The sequence below is a fragment of the Carettochelys insculpta genome, chromosome 32 (genome assembly GCF_033958435.1).
Source record: "Carettochelys insculpta isolate YL-2023 chromosome 32, ASM3395843v1, whole genome shotgun sequence".
Classification (NCBI taxonomy): Eukaryota; Metazoa; Chordata; order Testudines; family Carettochelyidae; genus Carettochelys; species Carettochelys insculpta.
This window is the reverse complement of record NC_134168.1, coordinates 6,325,499-6,345,334: the sequence shown is the minus strand read 5'-3', so window position 1 is coordinate 6,345,334 and position 19,836 is coordinate 6,325,499. Positions and strand designations below refer to the sequence as shown.

Sequence of the window (19,836 nt, the reverse complement as noted above, 5' to 3'; positions counted from 1 at the left end):
TCACCTACATGTAGAAAGAGAAAAAATAAATGAGTTAGTCAACATAATAACTGTATTTGGAAATTCCACAAAAGTAAAAATCGAAGTGTGATGTTTTCAAAGCTACCAAGTGGATTTAGATGTCCTAATTTTAATCCATACTCTAATTTTCACAATAATAGGATCCGTCCAATTAAATTAAGTATACATTATTGTTTTCTTTCATTACGCGGGGGTCAACATCTTGTCCAAGGAGTTAAGAACATGTCTGATATTTCAAACCGTCTATAATGGTATCTGCCTGCTCTGGAGTGCCCCTCTGCAGACAAGGGTACCACTTAAAATCTTGTTTGTTGCCTTCAAAGTTCTGAAGGTGGGATCTGGTTAATCCTGTCCAGGATCTGCTAAATTTCCCTATAAGGCTTGCGGCCCATCTTGGGCCACAGGGTATGGGCCTTGCCAAGGTCTAAGTTTACTTCACGCTCTCAGTTATTCAAAGTGCTGTGGGTCTCTGAGGCAGTATAGAGATCTGTCTGGGTTGAGCTCGTGAAAGGAACTGCCCGGCCTTAGCCCATCAGCTTCTTTTATATGGGCCTGTTGGGCGGTGATTAGCTGTAGCATAGACTGACATTCTATGCTGACTGGAGGACCTCTTCTCTGTTCTTCTCATTGGGATGGGGTGTGGCATGACCTATCGCCTCCTGTAAGGGGCATTGGGATAAATCCAGCCCATCACACCATTAAACAAACAGTTTCTTGTAGACACCTCCTGAACATCCAGGATCTTTTATTGTACTTCTCATAACAGATGTGTTGAGGCTGGACAAAAAGATTAAGGAACTATTATGCAAATAACCTTCTGATCAGTGAGATTATATTTGCTCAGATGATTTCATAAGAATGTCTGTCTTTTGTTGTCCAGAAATAAGATGAATTACCCAGTTCTTGCTCCATCTTTATTCCAGCATAAGTACATTGGCTTCAGTGGTAATTCCCAAGTACAATCCACACTGAATTTCTCTAATCTGGCAATATCCATAATCCAGCATGATTTTAGTTAGCTGGATATCCGCTTACCATGGGTGTGGCCAAGTTTTCTGTGGTCCCATGAAGTTTTTTTTTTCCAGTGAAACACGGGAATGTGTTAACTAAAGAGGTGGTGGAAGCTCTATGAGGATATAGTTGGGGTTGGTCCTGCTTTGGGCAGGGGACTGGATTCGATGACCTCCTGAGGTCTCTTCCAGCCCTTGGATTCTATATTTCTATGCTGGTTGATGATGCACATAAAGGAGTAGGATCTTTGTCAACAACATCAAAATTGATTGGCTTTCAATCCCTGTTTTTTGTTTTCCTTTTCTTTTCTTTTCTTTTCTAACCTCACCAAATGTTACTCTGGATTCTACTGAAGGAAGGGCTCACAATAATACTATTCTTCTTACAACACATTTCAAAACAGAACAGTGCTTCAAAACCTAAATATTTGAATGGGAACTACACAGCTGTATCTCAGGCAGGACCCTAGCTTCTTCACATAAACCATTCCCACAACTGACTGCAGAATGTGGGCCACCATTCTTCATTTTGTGACCTCCGACCCTCAGCACACCATTTATCTTCAACTGGTTTCTCATGAACACACACACACAAACACGCAATGAAAAAAGGCAAGGATGTCTTCTTGCTAATCTAACCATTTCCTTCACTGTGATTACCAACCTCTCATCTTTAACCATTGGACAGTAACATTCCAGAACAAAATCATTGACTTTGGAATTGTCATTGTCTATATCGATGACAGCGCACAAGTATAACCTAGATATTCATAAACCTGAATTACCCACCAGGAGAAAGAAGAAAAACAAATCGACAGAGCCAGATGAGTAACCAGAGACCAGCTACTCCAAGACAGGCCCAAAAAAGCCAAGAACAGAACACCACTGGTCATCACCTACAGCCCCCAACTCAAACCACTGCAACGAATTATTAAAGATCTACAACCTATCCTTAATCAGGATGCCACACTCCAGAAGGCCCTAGGTGACAGGCCTGTTCTCTCCTATAGACAACCTCCCAACCTCATGAGGATCCTCACCAACAGCCACAGTCTATACTGCAGGAACACACTACTGGAACTTTTCCTTGCAACAAAGCTCACTGCCAGCTTTGTCCACATACCTTTTCTGGAGATACCATCACTGGACCTAACCAGGTGATTCACAGAATCACAGGCACGTTCGCATTTTCCTCAACTAACATCATATTCCAACATAACAACATGTTCCAACAATGCCCAGATGCTTTGTATATTGGACAGACTTCAAACTCTCTTAGACAAAGAATTAATGGGCACAAAACAGACATAAAAACACTCCTGTCCTACAAACCTGTTAGCCAGCATTTTAACGGAGTGGGCCATTCTGTTAATGACTTAAGAGTTTGCATGTTACTGAAGAGGAATTTTCACAACAGTCTTGAAAGAGAGGCTGCTGAACTCTCTTTTATATTCAAATCCGACACATTAACATGTGGTTTGAACCAGGATGGGAATTCTTTGGGACACTATAGCTGTGTCTACACGTGCACGCTACTTCGAAGTAGAGGCACTAACTTCGAAATAGCGCCCGTCGTGGCTACACGCGTCGGGCGCTATTTCGAAGTTAACTTTGACGTTAGGCGGTGAGACGTCGAAGTCGCTAACCTCATGAGGGGATCGGAATAGCGCCCTACTTCGATGTTCAACGTCGAAGTAGGGACCGTGAAGACGATCCGCGTCCCGCAACGTCGAAATTGCCGGGTCCTCCATGGCGGCCATCAGCTGGGGGGTTGAGAGATGCTCTCTCTCCAGCCCCTGCGGGGCTCTATGGTCACCGTGGGCAGCAGCCCTTAGCCCAGGGCTTCTGGCTGCTGCTGCAGCAGCTGGGGATCCATGCTGCAGGCACAGGGTCTGCAACCAGTTGTCAGCTCTGTGGATCTTGTGTTGTTTAGTGCAACTGTGTCTGGGAGGGGCCCTTTAAGGGAGCGGCTTGCTGTTGAGTCCGCCCTGTGACCCTGTCTGCAGCTGTGCCTGGCACCCTTATTTCGATGTGTGCTACTTTGGTGTGTAGACGTACCCTCGCAGCGCCTATTTCGATGTGGTGCCGCGCAACGTCGAAGTTGAACATCGACGTTGCCAGCCCTGGAGGACGTGTAGACGTTATTCATCGAAATAGCCTATTTCGATGTTGCTACATCGAAATAAGCTATTTCGATGTTGGCTTCACGTGCAGACGTAGCCTATAGGGGCTCGTTTGCATACGTGGCTTAATCTAATTCTTGACTTCCCCCTGCCTTCTGCCCCTCTCCACTCTGATTTGCTCACCTTGATCATTTTTTTTTCTGGTTTGTCCACCTTGATTCCTGTTTTTGGTTCTCTGTGCCTTAAATATTGAATCTGTTCCGGCCTGGTTATGGTTTGAAGAAGTGGGTCTGTCCCATGAAAGCTCACCTAATAAATTATTTTGTTCGTCTTTCAAGTGCTACTTGACTGCTTTTTTGTTTTGGTAGTATATAGACTTGCATGCCTTTCTCTCTGTTACTAGCTATTGAGTTCTTATAAGAACATCAGAATGGCCACATTGAGTCAGACCAAAGGTGCATCTAGCCCAGTATTCTGTCCTCTGACAGTGGTCAATTCTGGATGTCCCAAAGGGAGTGAACAGCACTGGGACTCATCAATTGATCCATCCTCTGTCACTCACGCCCAGGTTCTGAAAGAGGCTAGGGACATCATCCCTTCCCATACTGGATGACAGCCATTTATGGCCCTATCCTCCAAGAATTTATCTAGCTTTTTTAAACCCTGTTATATTATTGGACTTCATAACATCCTCTAGCAGGGAGTTCCACAGGTTGCCTTATACAGCACTTGTCGTTAATAGATCTCAAAGCAATTTGAAAGTATCAGAATCTCCTCCCCATTCTAGAAGTGAGGAAACTAAGTCTCAGAGAGACGTGGGATCAAGTGTGTGAAGGTATTCAGGTGCCTAAATACTTTTAAAGTCTTGCCCAAAGCCTCTGTACAGCAGAACTGGGACTGAGAGGTAGGGTTCCTCCAGCTGCAGGCAGTGTTCTGTCCACTATGCTAAACTGTTTGCAGTTTTAAAAAGTTTGTTAAAACCTTTCAGCTTGGGTGGCTACCATTAGGCACTGGAAACAACAGATACACAACTCAGGAATTGGCCTGAACTTCAGAGATTCTAAGTCTTCCTAAATTCAGACCTCTACAACTGCTCAAAGCTCTCCTCCTTTCTTGTCGTCTTTTTGAGTGACAACGCTCTGCTTTCCTGGTGCTAGTGGAAGGCAGGGGGAGAATGTTTGATCTCAGAATTTTCCCTTTGTTCAATGGAAATCCAACCGTTTTCAACAAAGAAAGAAAGAAAGAAAGAAAGAAAGAAAGAAAAGCTGCATGAGGACAGATAGATAGATAGATATGGTCTATGGAGATACATAGATAGGTAGATAGATAGATAGATAGATATGGTCTATGGAGATAGATAGATAGATCGATCGATAGATAGATATGGTCTATGGAGATAGATAGATAGATAGGTAGATAGGTAGATATGGTCTATGGAGATAGATAGATAGATAGATAGATAGATATGGTCTATGGAGATAGATAGATAGATCGATCGATAGATAGATAGATAGATAGATTCTAACACCCTAAGCTACATTTTTCAGGTTTTAAAACACAAAATCAAATAAATAATTCAAAATGTTCCTTTTTGCAAAAATCTTTAGTTTTCAGATTTCTACACCTGGAACTATTCAAGGTGTGTGTGTTATTTTTTCCTTAAAATCAATAATACAAATAAATAAATCAGAGAACCAAAATAAAACTTTTGAAAAAATGTTGCAAAATTCCTATGAACAACAATGGACATTTTTGAATTGTCTCTAATCATTACCACTCATGTTGATGGTGACAATGAGGACAATAGTTTTTGCATTGTCCTGAAAGACAGATGTCCTACGTGCGAGATCTGTAGGCTGCCATTGACATCAATGGAAGAAGTCCAATTTTCTGAAACAGAAAAAGGATTTAACACTGTTCAGACAAACCAGGCTCATTCTTGCTCCTTCTCTACAAATGCATAGAGGTTTGAGTCTCCTCTGCCTTTTATTGTGTCGGGGGATGGACACTTAGGTAAAAGATATGCAACGTGAAACCAGATTGGAACGTTAACCTCTCCCACACATTGAGTGGTACCCAGTTGTATATAATGACACATTACACAAGAGTCTAGGCAGGGCAGAAGCGATTATTCGGAACCTTAGTTCAAGGAAAAGACTTTGATTTACACCAATCAACTCAGATTATTTTAAAAAATTGCTTGGTTTTGAAAATATCGACTCACCAGATGAGATTACCTTCTCCTGGTGCTTTCTTTTCACTGCTACTAGATGATATCAGAGTCCGAAACTGCAGAACCTGGAGGGATTACTTGGCATAAAAGCAACCATGGTACTAAAACCCATCAGATTTTTTTTTAACGACCTTGTCTCAGCTACAAGAATCAGACAGACATGCAGACAGGTTCCATCACTTAGGACATGATCAGAAGGTTGCTGAAGTCAGCGGAAAGCCAAAGGAATTTGCCCTTCCATGGTTGTGATATTAATCTGCATGAATGTCCCCATTGCTATATTGTTGTACAAGATGCCTAGCTTACATTTTATTACTTCTAGTCTATTTGAATATTCTTGAAAATAAGGTCTTGTGAAGTACAAATTGGATCTATCTATCCCCATACACCGCATCTACCTATTTATCTATCTATCTCCACACACCGCATCTATCTACCTGTCTATCCCCATACATCGCATCTATCTATCTATCTATCCCCATACACCGCATGTATCTATCTATCTATCTATCTATCTATTACAGTTTCTCTCTCTTCTCTTTGTTTCTTTTATAGCTCACTGTCCCTCCCATTCCTTTTCTTTGTCTAACAACTGGAGTAAGTAAACACATCAGAACTCCTTACTTTGAAAAATTGGTTAGTACTGGAAGTGGATCTGATTTATATAGAGTTGTAGCATTTTGTTTGCCTCACAACTCCTCCCCTGTTGGAAACAAAGCCCTCTTATTGTTTTGACACTGAGACCAAGAAGCGACTGTTTCCGAGGAGTCTAAATACATTCTGGTTTCCTCTAGGGATGCATCTCCTGTTTAACAAGCTAACCGTGCCTGGGATCACTAATGAAGGAGGACTTTAAAATGCATGATGTAGCAGATTAGAAAAGATGGATGCATGTTGTCTTATTTGTTTATTGAATCATCTACAGATGCCTAGATAATGTGAACCATTTGAGCTCCAATTAAATCAACAATCCTCCACAAGGACTATAGCAGAGTTCAGAGAAGAGCTAGAAAAATTCATGGAGGTTTGGTTCATAAAAGGCCAGGGAGTATAAATGGTGTCTCTGTTTGTCAGAGGCTGGAGATAAGTTGCTTGATCATTGTCTCTATTCCACCCCCTTTGTGGCACCTGGCCACTGTCAGCAGATGGGACACTGGGCTAGAAGGATCTTTGATCTCACCCAGTAATGGCCAATATTATGAGATGTACCAGGTGAATAACTGAGACATTATTTTAGTCCAGTCCCCTACCCTTGTGGCACAACCAAGCACCACCCCAGTTTTTTTTTTCTTGTCTCAGATCCCTAAATGGCCCTCTCAAGGACTGAGCTCACAATACTGGGTTTAACAAGCCAATGCTCAAACCACTGAGCTAGTTCTCATAAGATGAGAGACCGGTGGTCAGAGCTGGAAAAGATTGCCCAGGACAGGGGAAACTGGTGAATGGTCATCAGAGGCCTAGGCTTCAAGATGCAGGACTGGAAGAGGCTTAATTCTGCTAATACTTAGATGCATACATGGAAAATAGGAACTTTTGAAAATTCCACTTTAGCTCTTACATTGTTGCAAAAGCACAGTAAGGATCACTCTCTTTTAATGCATACGTTCGTAAGAGCACCAGAGCCCCAGTCAAATTTGGTGTCCATTTGTTCTACTTCCTGAACTTGGTCCCAGAAATTGAACACAAAGGCTGTGTCTGCAGTACAAATATAATTTTGAAGTTGCTTACATCAAAGTACAACTTTGAAGTAGAGCGTCTACACACACCCTACTTCGAAGTTAAACTTCAAAGTAGGGCACTACGCCATTCCCAGGAAAGGAGTAAGGACTTCGAAGTTAACTTTGAAGTAAGGGAAAAGGTGCATAGACTGGCTACTATGATTTATTGCCTAACATCAAAGTTAATTTTGACATTAGTTCCTAGAGTAGATGCACCTAAACTGATCTGAAGTGAATCTATTCTAAATATCTTGTAAGAATTTAGTATTTTTTATTTCAACTCAAACTGCAAAATTCAGGAAACTTTTCATAGTCTACCTTTTCAATCTTCCAGTAAGCTTTATGGAAAAGCAAAGTAATTAGCTTAAGAGCAAAGCCGGGTGTCTTGAAAACATGTGTATTCAGCAGCATGTTGCATGGATGTGAGACATGGGTGGTAATGAAAGATTCGAAAAGAAGGAGATTGGCGTACGAAGGAGTTGTTATACAAAGATTCTGCGAATAGGATGGATGCAGAAAGTCACCAATGAGGAATTATATAGAAAGGTACAGCCGAAAGAGAGCCTGCTGCAGAAGGTTATAAAATGGAAGCTACAACTATTTGGACATATTTGCAGAATGAACAACGAATGAAAAATCAAGACCCTGGTATTTGGCATAATGGATGGTTCAAACAGGAGAGGCAGACCCCACAGAGAATGGATAGATGATGGAGTAGATTGGTGCAGAGATACTCTACAGAAACGAAGCCACTCTACACTGGACAGGGAAAGATGGAAGGAAATAGTGAGAGAGACATCAGACACCAATGGGCGCTGAGCCCACAGTCATTGATAGAATCATAGAATCATAGAAGAGTAGGACTGGAAGGGACCTTGAGAGGCCATTGAGTCCAGCCCCCTGCCCTCATAGCAGGACCAATCACTTTCTAGACCATCCCTGAAAGCCACCTATCTAACCTCTTCTTAAATATCTCCAGTGATGGAGATTCTACCACTTCCCTTGGCAATTCGTTCCAGTGTTTGATCACCCTGACAGTTAGGAACTTTTTCCCAATGTCCAACATGAACCTCCCCTGCTGTAATTTAAGTCTGTTGCCTCTTGTTCTCTCCTCAGAGGCCAAGAAGAACAAGCTCCCTCCCTCTGCCTTATGACACCCTTTTAGATACCTGAAAACTGCTATCATGTCCCCCCTCAATCTTCTCTTTTCCAAACTAAACAAACCCAATTCTTTCAGCCTTTCTTCATAGGTCATGTTCTCTAGACCTTTGATCATTCTCGTTGCTCTCCTCTGGACCCTCTCTAATTTCTCCACATCCTTCCTGAGCTGCGGTGCCCAGAACTGGACACAATACTCCAGCTGAGGCCTAACCAGCGCAGAGTAGAGCGGGAGAATGATAAGTATATTATATGAGACTGTGTCAAATGCTTTACTGAAGTCTAGGTATACCACATCCACCGCTTCTCCCTTATCCACAAGGCTCATTATTCTATCAACGAAAGCTATTAGATTGGTTTGACATGATCTGTTTTTAACAAAACCATGCTGGCTGTTCCCTAGCACCTTACCACTTTCCGATTGCTTGCAAATGATTTCTTTAATTTCTTTAATTCAGCAATTTCTCTTCGGAGTCTGGTCTTGAAATTTCTTTGCTGCAGGATAGCTACTTTTAAATCTGCTACTGTGTGTCCTGGGAGATTGAAGTGCTCTCCTCTGGGTTTTTGTATATTGCCATTTCTGATGTCTGATTTGCGTGCACAAAGCTGAGCTACAATTCATCTGCAAATTCAATACCCTCAGCTCAGGATTAAACAAAGACTGTGAATGGCTGGCTACATACAAAAGCAGCTTCCCCTCTCTTGGAGTTCACACCTCCAGATCTTCTGATGACAATATAACTCAGCCTGCCTGACTGAGCTAACCTCCTTATCCCCAGCCTTGCTCTGGCCTATTTATACCTGGCCTTGCAGATTTCCAGGACCAGCATCTGAAGAAGTGAGTTAACTCACGAAAGCTCATGCTCTAAACTTTTCTGTTCATCTATAAGGTGCCACAGGACCCTTCGTTGCTGTCTCTTCAACTGGTATCTCAGAAGGATGTTAATCCACAGCAATAAAATTTACACCTTTATAATTCAGCAGATCTAGAACTTGAACCCAAAAAGTTCTAAAAGGGCCGTCTGAGAAGTTTAAATGAGATGAAGAATTTAATGATAGACATATCGATCAAGATAGTGTAGCAGCTGATCTAGCACTTGATTATGAAAGAGGCTAATCTCTCTCTCCATCAACCTTTTCTTTCTTTCATTCTTCATCAATGCATTATCTCTCCAAGGAATTTCGCATTTTGGTCATGGCACCAAAGGTAATATAAGCAATTAAAACACAAGAGCAGAATTGCCTTGGGGTGATTAACATCGAAGGGATGCCTAACGCATGTCCTCTTCACAGCAGTGGGAGGTTATTTAAAAGCATCAAGAGGCTGATCCTTCCTTGCAGGAAATGGGTGGGATTGCATAGAAAATGTGCAGCTTTGCTCTGCCCGTTGTTGTGCAGAGGTCTGACTAAGTCCTCGCAGTGTTTTCTTCTAGATTAGGGATCTCCAGTCGATTAAAGGGCTGTAAAAGCAGTAAAGCCAAATCTTTAAATAGAGCCATCAGCCTAACTGAAGAACTAGAACACTCCTCTCAGCTGCAGTGCTTTTAAATTATTTGATATATTAGTAAAGCTAAGGAAGCTGAACTATTTAATTCAAGGAGCAGGGCCATTTATGCGTTTTCAACACATGAAAGGTAAATCATCCTCCAAAGAACAGCCATAAATTAATTGGAGTTGAGAGTTTTCTTTTTCTTTCTTTCTTTCTTTCTTTCTAATCTATTCACAGCAATATGACAACATGCATCTATCTATCTGTCTATCTATTGATCTATCTAGCCATCTATTTATCCCCATACATCTTCTCTGTCTGTCTGTTTATCTTTTGTTCTCCTTTTTCTGCATCTCTCCCTCTCTCACATTTTGACCTGTTTTTAGTTTAGCTACCTGTCCCTTTTTTTTCTATGTGACTACACTGTTTGATTTTTATTGCTATTTTACCTAAAACTTTTTATAGTGGTCCCATGTTATCTTTACTGATTTATTTTTGCTTTTCTGGGCCTGTAATTTTAATGTTGAAGAACTCAAGTATTTTAAAAATATTTTTCAGTAGTTTAACTTCAAATTTAAAGAGGCAAACAATGCAGTATTGCAAATTTGTACAGCTACTTATTTAGAGATCTTTTAAATAAAATGAATATTGTGTACTCAGATAGATAGATAGATGGATGGATAGATAGATAGAGCTAATATGTGCAGTCAATTTTTATAGACTGTTTTTTTCTTCTCAGTGAACAATGGAGACTCCCAGAAAAATTCCATCTGATGTCTTTATTTCTGCCTAATAGCTCTGTGTAGAAGAAATATTGCTCTACACTCTTCTCAATGACACAGGCCTTAATTTTCCTCTTATTCATCCTGTGTAAGTCATGAGTAACTTCACTCTGAATTGCATGGAGGTCAGTGGATTAAAAGAGAGGGGATGGGGGAGAGAGAGATTTTTTTTAAGCATTGAGGATAATTAACCATAAGCAGCAATGTACCAATGACCATGGTGTGTTCTCCGTCACTCATCATTTTTATATCAATATTTTTTCATTTAAAAATGAACTTCTATTTTTTTTTGGTGTGTGGGCGTAGTTCTATGACCTCTGTTACTCGGAAGGTCTCAGAGGTCCTTTCTGACCTTGAATACAGCACTTGTCCCTATATTTTGAATTGACTTACTTGACCTAAAGCGTTGTATTCTGCTTGGAGCATAGATCGTCTTCAAGCCTCCTCCATTTCACTCTGTCTTGAGACATTACTACCAGCCGAGCCCAAGAGGACCCCAGTTGTTGTGTATTTTGTGATATGGAAACCTTTAAAATCTGTGGAATGGTGTATCATGTTCTTATCACCTTTATGCTGATTTCACAGTAATGAAACTCCATTAATTTCACTGGCTTTATTTCTGTTTTACACTAGGTCCTTCAAAGTCAAGGATCTGGATGGTCAGCTGGCATGAATTGGTGGAACTATATTGAAATCAATTAACCAGGCTCAGAGTTGGTGAAAATCAATGTCTTTCCTTCGGTTTTTTGGGCTTTCTTGGAGATGCATTAATTTACATCTGTTGAGGGAGGGTCTGTCCCAGGGAGTTGGTTTAGGGTGACAGGTGAGGAGCAGCAGAAATTCAGGGATGAAGAACCAATCCTCTGTCACAGAGTTCATCTTGTTGGGTCTATCCAGCCTCCCTGAACACCGGATGGTTCTCTTTGGGGTATTCACTTTCATCTACATTGCATCTCTCACTGGAAACATCCTTATTGTCCTCATGGTAACTACCACCCCCAGCCTCCAAACCCCCATGTATTTGTTGCTCATCAACTTGTCCTTCATAAACATTTTATCCATCTCAGTGTCTATCCCCAAAATGCTTCACAACCTTCTAGAGGACAAGAAGACCATTGGCTTCTCAGGCTGCATTGCCCAGATCTATCTTTTCACCTGGACTCTGGTCAGTGAAGTTCTGGTCCTGGCTGCTATGGCTTTTGATCGCTACGTTGCTATCTGCCATCCTTTGCATTATACCATTATCATAGGGAGAGAGCTTTGTGTTGGGTTAACCATTGGAACATGGATACTAGGGGGTGCTAATTCTGCAATCCACACCGGATTTGTGTTCCGTCTCTCCTTCTGCAGCTCAATTGTTGTCAACCACTTCTTCTGTGAACTGCCGTCAGTGCTAAAACTCTCCTGCTCAGACACCAGCCTCAATGAAACCCTGGCTTTCCTGGCGGATGCAGTCTTTGGCATGGGGAGCTGTGTGATAACATTAACATCCTACTTCTTCATCCTGAGAACTATCCTAAAGATCCACTCCAGAGAAGGCAAGAAGAAAGCCTTCTCCACCTGCTGCTCCCACCTCATTGTGGTCAGCTTCTTCTACTCCACAGCCATTTACACCTATCTACATCCTTCTTCAGCCTACTTTCCGGAGAAAGACAAAGTGATCACTGTCCTATATTCAGTCATAACCCCAATGCTCAACCCTCTCATATACTCTCTGAGAAACAAAGAAGTCAAAGAGGCCCTCAGAAAACTGATAAGTAGACTGGGGCTGTTTCAAAGAAAATAAATTTATCTGATTGTCTATCTGTCTGTCCACCCACCCATTCATCTATCCATCACCATACACCCCATACCTATCTATCTATCTATCTATCTATCTATCTATCTATCTAACCACAAACACCATATCTATCTATCTATCTATCTATCTATCTATCTATCCTCATACACCTGTCTCTCTCTCCCCATTCATCTATCTGTAGTTTATATGGATGAAGAAACAAAATACACGTGATGTCATTCCCAGATTATGGACCTGAGCAAAACTACGAAATAGTCTTGTATTAGATAAGAAGCAAAGTGTCTTGCTAGAATTTATGTCCTTCAGTCCTTAAAGACTTTACAGACCTGAAGGCAGATGATAAAATGATGGGATACACCTGGTTGGAACTGGAGAAGGTCGCTCAGGACGGGACGCTGGTGAATGCACATCAATGGCCTATACTCCAAGATGTAGCCGAGGAAGAGGCTCACTCCTTCTAATAGTCCTTAAAGGCAGATGATCAGGAAGTGACCTACCCTGAACAGAGTCCATTGAGTATTGAGCAGTAAACACATAAGCTGTACATCTATTCACTGTGTCCTGCATGTCTCACAATACAACTCAATTTCCATACATAGCTACCAGACAACACAGACCACACAATAGAGAAGAGGTAGCAAAATATGCAAGAAAGGAGGCAGAGCTGTAGGACCTCCATTTATGATTATGATAGAAGAATTAGCCTGATGTATGAGGAGGTGTTTTTTACGTAACCCTTGGTTTCCAATATTTCTACCTGCTACCACTTACATCTCTGCGCTTGGTTAAATAAACTGTGATTTGTTTTCACTATAAATGTGTCTCAGGGCTGCCTGTTCAGCAGAGTGGTTGATGTAACAGGCAACTTGGAAAGTTGTAGCTTATTTTTCATTTTGGAGCAATAAACTGGTAGGTATTGCTAGTTCAACCGGGCTGGACACTCCAGGAGGAGCGAGTCTAGCCTGGACTGCTGAGGCACTACAGAGGCTTCATAGACTTTGGCTAGGTCTGTAGTAGGCAGATAAGTTGATCGCAGATATGCGATTTTAGCTCTCTCAATTGCCTAACTAGACTCACATTCTCCGCAATCAACTTGCCTGGCCGTCCTCATTGAGGAAGGTCGATGGGAAAAATTCTCCTGTCCACCTCCCTTATTACCCACAATATCAAGGAGAGAAAGAGTCAACTGGCTAACCTTGATAGTGTAATTTCGTTCTTCTCTACCAGATGTGTGAAACTGAACCCCGGAAGACTGACCCTGAGCAAGCTGATCTTGGTAATGAAGACATACCCTGAGGCTGGGTCTACACTAGACGTGAAAATCGATTTCAGATACACAATTCTAGCTATGGCAAATGTGCAGCTAGAATCAACATGTTGGAAATTGACTTATGTCACTGTCTTCATTAAGAATGGTCCACAAAAGCGTTTCTCCTGTTGACTTCCCTCAGGAGGTCGAGTGCCAACCCCAGACAGGTCAATTTTGCACAAAATGGAACTCCAGAAGATTGACCCTGAGCGGTCAGTCTTCCTGGAAGTGTAGACAAGCCCTGAAACAGGTGAGGCTTCTGTTGCCAGTGGCTGGTGGACTATGGAAGCTGTCCCATGTCTGGTCCGGACTATAATAACATAATATGGACGGCAACTATCTGACCCATTATAAGGACTCTTTCACGTACTTTGATGTTTGACCTAACAGTTCACTTCACCTCACAGTTCACTTCACTTCACAAATTGTTTAGGATTGCAATATCTGCCCCAGTAACTAAAGACTTCTGGGCACAGCAACATGTGAACACAACATCACCAAGGAGGTTAGAAGGAGATTTATCATCCTTCCAGAGAGTGAGGGTCTGAGGCACAGATGTTGATTCCTCACTCTTCAAATCCTCCTTCTTAGGCCTGTAAGAAGACTTCAGTGATGGGGTATCAGAAGGCCTGTCAGTAGGCATCCTTCAGTCTGCATAGACTATGGATCATGCCCTTTATAGTTTCAATTGAGGGCTTCATTTACAGCATCTACTGTGACTATGAAGACCCACACGAGAGTGACAGTCCTTGCTGCATCTCTTGCAGATGTGGTGAGTGTCTGGCAAGTCCTTAGTGTGCTTTCTGTGCGCTCGCTTCTCCTCTGCTAGCTGTCTGATCCTCATCTCGCCCTTCTGAAGGCCCTTGTGTAACCCCTGCCTCCATCTGCTGCGGTCGTCTGCCAGTTCTTCCCAGTTGTCCAGCTCGATGTCTACCTCTCTGAGGTCTCTCTTGCAAACATCTTTGTAGTGCAGCTGGGGGCATCCGGGAGGTCTGTTGCCAGAGGTTAGCTCACCATACAGGATGTCTTTTGGAATCCTTCCATCGTTCATCCTGTGGACGTTTCCAAGCCAGCGGAGCTGACACTGCCTGAGGAGGGTGTGCATGGTTGGGATTCCAGCTTGCTCGAGGACGGCGGTGTTGGTCCCTCTGTCCTTCCATGATATTCCAAGGATGCGCCTGAGGCAGCGCAAGTGGAAGATGTTCAGCCTCTTTTCCTGGTGGGCATACAGGGTCCAAGTCTCACTGCCATAAAGGAGGGTCCTGAGGATGCAGGCTCTGTAGACTTGCATTTTGGTGTGAGTGTACAGCTTGTTGTTATTCCACACTCTCTTGCTGAGTCTGGAGAGAGTTGTGGCCGCTTTTCCGATCCTCCTATTTAGCTCAGTGTCCAATGACAGGGTGTCAGTGATGATGAACCCGAGGTAAATGAACTCGTGGACGACCTCTAACGTATAGTTGAAGGCCTGTCAGTCATTATCTTTCACAATTTACTGTCCCAATAGCTTTGGGAGGAAGGAAAAAGACTTTATCCCCATTTCACAGCTGGGGAAACTGAGCTACCAGGGATTTTTTTTAATTTAATTGGAGATACACATCTCCTAGAACTGGAAGGGACCTCAGGAGGTCATCTAGTCCAGTCCCCTGCCCTCTTAGCAGGGCCAAGCACCATCCCTAACATCTATTTGCCCCAATCCCTATTCACTAACCTGTGCTGTTACGGTGGTAGTCCTTGGAGCCCATTGACTGCCTTGGCTGTGAATTTACACCAGCTGGGGATCTGTCTCAGCAGACCATCCTACCACATGGCTCTCCCAATAATGCCGCTAGGTGCTGCCCCACTTCCAGACCCATCCCTTCTCTCCATCCATGAGACACCCCCCAACCCTGGGTTTAGAGGATTAGAGGTGTGGAATGGCTGCCATATGAAGAGAGCTCAAAAAGGCTGGGACTTTTCATCTTAGATAAGGGGAAACTAAGGGGAGCTAAGAAAGTAAGACAATAAGAACATAAGAACAGCCATACTGGGTCAGATCATAGATCCATCAAGCCCAGTGTCCTCTCTTCCAACAGCAGCCAACTCCAGGCGCCCCAGAGGGAATGAATATAACAGGGAATCATCAAGTGACCAATTACCTGTCACCATTTCTAGCATCTTGCAAACAGAGGCTAAGGACACCCTCCACGCTCATCCTGGCTGATAGCCATTGATGGACCTGTCCCCCATGAATGTATCTAGTTATTTTTTAAACTCTACTATAGTCTTGGTCTTTACAACATTCTCCAGCAAGGAGTTCCAGAGGTTAACTGTGCATTGTGTGAAAAAAATATTTCTCATTGTTTGTTTTAAACCTGCTGCCTATTAATTTCATTTGGTGACTCCAAATCATGAAAGTTTTGGAGAAAGGGAATAAGGATAAGTTATTTGTACTTTGCCATAAGAACTATGGGAATCTAGTGAGGTGGTGGAATCTCCATCCCTAGAGGTTTTGAAGTCCCATCTTGACAAAGCTCTGGCTGAGATGATTTAGTTGGGGTTGGTCCTGCTTTGGGCAGGGGGCTGGACTTGAAGATGTCCTGAGGTCTCTTCCAGCCCAAGGATTCTATGAACAAGGGGGTCACCAAATGGAAGTAACATACAGCAGGCTTAAAACAAACCAAAGGAAGTATTTCTTCACAAAGGACACAATCAGCCTGTGGGACTCCTTGCCAGAGGAGATTGTGAAGACCAGAATTGTCCCAAGGTTCAAGAAAGAACAAGATAAAATTATGGAGGTTAAGTCCATCAATGTCAATGGGTAGGAATGGCGTCCTTAGCCTCTTCGAGAACAAGAAGAAGTCCTATGGCACCTTATAGACCAACAGATACTTTGGAGTATAAGCTTTCATGGGCAAAGACCCGCTTCATTCGATATAAATACAGATACAGACTAACACGGCTACCTCTCTGCTACTTGTCCGTCGCCTCTGTTTGTCAGAGGCTGGAAATGGGTGACAGGGAATCACTTGATAATTACCTGTTCTGGCAACTCCCTCTGGGTCATCGAGCATTGGCCATGGACAGAAGACAGGCTGGGGTCCAACTGGCTTGGTAGTAGGTTTGCAGAAAAGGACCTGGGAGTTGTAGTGGATGAGAAGCTGGACATGAGTCAACAGTGTGCCGGTGAAGCCAAGAAAGCTAATGGCATATTAGGTTGCATCAAGAGGAGCGTTGCCAGTAGATCCAGAGAAAAGATTATTTTTCTTTATTTGGCTTTGGTGAGGCCGCATATGGAGTACTGTGTCCAGTTCTGGGTCCCCAATTATAGGAAGGTTGTGGATACACTGGAGAGGGTCCAGCGGAGGGTGACCAAAATAATTAGGGGGCTGGAGCATATGACTTATGAAGAAAGGTTGAGGGAATTGGGACTGTTTAGTCTGCAGAAGAGAAGACTGAGGGGGGACTTGATAACAGCCTTCAACTTACTGAAGGGAGGTTGCAGAGAGGCTGTTCACAGTGGTCACGGATGGCAGAATATGGAACAATGGTCTCAAGTTGCGGTTGGAAAGCTCCAGGTTGGACATTAGGAAAATTTTTTTCACTAGGAGGGTGGTGAAGCATTGGAATGGTCTACCCAGGGGAGTAGTGGAGTCTCCATCCCTGGAGATGTTTAAGTCTCGCCTCGACAAAGCCCTGGTGGGGCTGATCTGATGGGTTTGGTCCTGCTTAGAGCAGGGGGCTGGACTCAATGGCTTTTTTAGGTCTCCTCTAGCTCTATTGTTCTAGGATTCTAGGATTCACTGGGCTGGACAGACCTTTGGTCCGGCCCAATGTGGTCATTCAAATGTTCTTAAATGTCATTGACTCCAATGCACATGTGACTCCTTCACATCAGTAGAGGGATCTGGCTGTTTCACTCCAGTGGAGCTAGATTTGGCTGATAACACCTGGGTTCGGGCCCGTTGGCTTCAGTGATGCTATTGTACATTTACACCCTCTGAGAATCTGGAGTAAATGTTTACACAAGTGGGGCTGCTTGAGATCAGCTGAGACATGTCCCATTTGCTTTAGCACTGCTATGGCTGATTTACACCAGCTTAGAATCTGGCCCCATTCACTCCCAAGTAGCTAGAGCCAATTTACACCAACCGGGGAGCCGACCCACTTGCCTCCAGTAGAATGAAAGATGATTTACACCAGTGGTGGAATAGGGTCCATTCACTTTAATGAACGCACGGCCAATTTACACCAGCTAAAGATCTGGCCCTACTCCTTCCAATGGATGTAAGGCTGATTTACACCTGCTGGAGATTTGGCCCACTGGAATGAAGTCGGAGAGTGAACTCACCAGCGTAAGAAGCAGGCGTGTGGCTGTGGATGGGCCTCAGTAGGCGGTGGGCAACCCACGGATCAAAAAGGCCCACCCAGATAAGGGTTGGAGACCCCACCAATTCTTAACCTGGTCCCAACCTCCAGCCCCAGTGCCAGCATGGGGGGGTGTCACCAGGCCCCTTCTGCACCCCCCTTCCTGCCCCTTGTCAAGACACCAGGCACCTCCTGCACACTCCCTTCCTGTCCTTCCTCAGGGCACCAGCCCTCTCCTGCACCCCGCTTCCTGTACCTTCTCAGGGCACGAAACCCCACCTGCTCCCCCACTTCTGCCCCTTCTCAGGGCACCAGGCCCCTCCTGCACCCCCCTTCTTGTCCTTCCTCAGGGCACCAGGCCCTTCCTGCACCCCTCTTCCTGCCTCTTCTCAGGGCACCAGGCCCTTCCTGCACCCCTCTTTCTGCCTCTTCTCAGGGCACCAGGCACCTCCTGCACCCACCTTCCTGCCCCTTCTCAGGGCACCAGGCACCTCCTGCACCCACCTTCCTGCCCCTCCTCAGGGCACCAGGCACCTCCTGCACCCACCTTCCTGCCCCTTCTCAGGGCACCAGGCACCTCCTGCACCCACCTTCCTGCCCCTCCTCAGGGCACCAGGTACCTCCTGCACCCACCTTCCTGCCCCTTCTCAGGGCACCAGGCCCCTCCTGCACCCACCTTCCTGCCCCTTCTCAGGGCACCAGGCCCCTCCTGCACCCACCTTCCTGCCCCTTCTCAGGGCACCAGGCACCTCCTGCACCCACCTTCCTGCCCCTCCTCAGGGCACCAGGCCCCTCCTGCACCCACCTTCCTGCCCCTTCTCAGGGCACCAGGCCCCTCCTGCACCCACCTTCCTGCCCCTTCTCAGGGCACCAGGCCCCTCCTGCACCCACCTTCCTGCCCCTTCTCAGGGCACCAGGCCCCTACCGCACCCCCATTCCTGCCCCTTCTCAGGGTACCAGGCCCCTCCGGTGCCCCCATTCCTGCCCCTTCTCAGGGAACCAGGCCCCTCCGGTGCCCCCATTCCTGCCCCTTCTCAGGGAACCAGGCCTCTCATGTACCCCCCACTCCTGCTCGTCTTCAGGCACCAGGCCCCTGTTGCACCCCCCTTCCTGCCCCTTCTCAGGGCACCAGGCACCTTCTGCACACCCCCTCCTGCCCCTTTTCTGGGCATCAGGCCATTCCTGCAGCCCCCTTCCTGCCCCTTGTGAGGACACAAGGCTCCTCCTGCACCCTCCCTTCCTGTCCTTCCCCAGGACATGAGGCCCCTCCTGCACTCCACTTCCTGCCCCTTCTCAGGGCACCAGGCCCCTCCTGCACCCCTCTTTCTTTCCCCCCTCAGGGCACCAGGCATTTCTTGCACCGCCTTTCTGTCCCCTGGTGCCCTGAGGAGGGACAGGAAGGTGGGGGCAGGAGAGGTCTGGTGCGCTGAAGTGGGGCAGGAAGAATCATGCAGGAGAGGCCTGGTTCCCTGAGTGGGGACAGAAAGGGGGGTGCAGGAGGGGTCTGTTGCCCTGAGAAGGGGCAGGAATGGAGGTGCAGAAGGGTCTTGGCGCCCTGAGTGGGGACAGGAAGAGGGGTGCAGGACAGCCCGTGTGCCCTGAGGAGGGGCAGGAATGGGGATGCAGGAGAAGGCATCAGGCCTGTCCTGCAATACTCTTCCTACCCCACTTCAGCGCACCTGGCCTCTCCTGCATCCCCCTTTCTGCCCCTCCTCAGGACACCAGGCCCCTCTCGCACCCCACTTCCTGTCCCCGGTGCCCTGAGTAATGGCAGGAAGTGGGGTGCAGGAGAGGCCTGGTTCCTGTGAAGGGACCGGAAGAGGGGGTGCATTAGAGGTCTGGAGCCAC

The 19,836-nt window shown here is 45.2% G+C and overlaps 1 protein-coding gene across 1 annotated transcript; it reads left to right on the top strand.

Moving 5' to 3' along the window:
- The first annotated feature begins 11,381 nt into the window (after positions 1-11,381).
- LOC142004798 (olfactory receptor 13A1-like) lies at positions 11,382-12,320 on the top strand. The gene has a single exon (XM_074982487.1). It carries the CDS (start codon positions 11,382-11,384, stop codon positions 12,318-12,320), a length of 939 nt encoding a protein of 312 aa, XP_074838588.1.
- Positions 12,321-19,836: the final 7,516 nt, after the last annotated feature.

What these genes read in the sequence shown, in the direction of transcription:
- LOC142004798 (XM_074982487.1), top strand. Translation starts at nt 11,382, where the DNA reads ATGAAGAACCAATCCTCTGTCACAGAGTTCATCTTGTTGGGTCTATCC.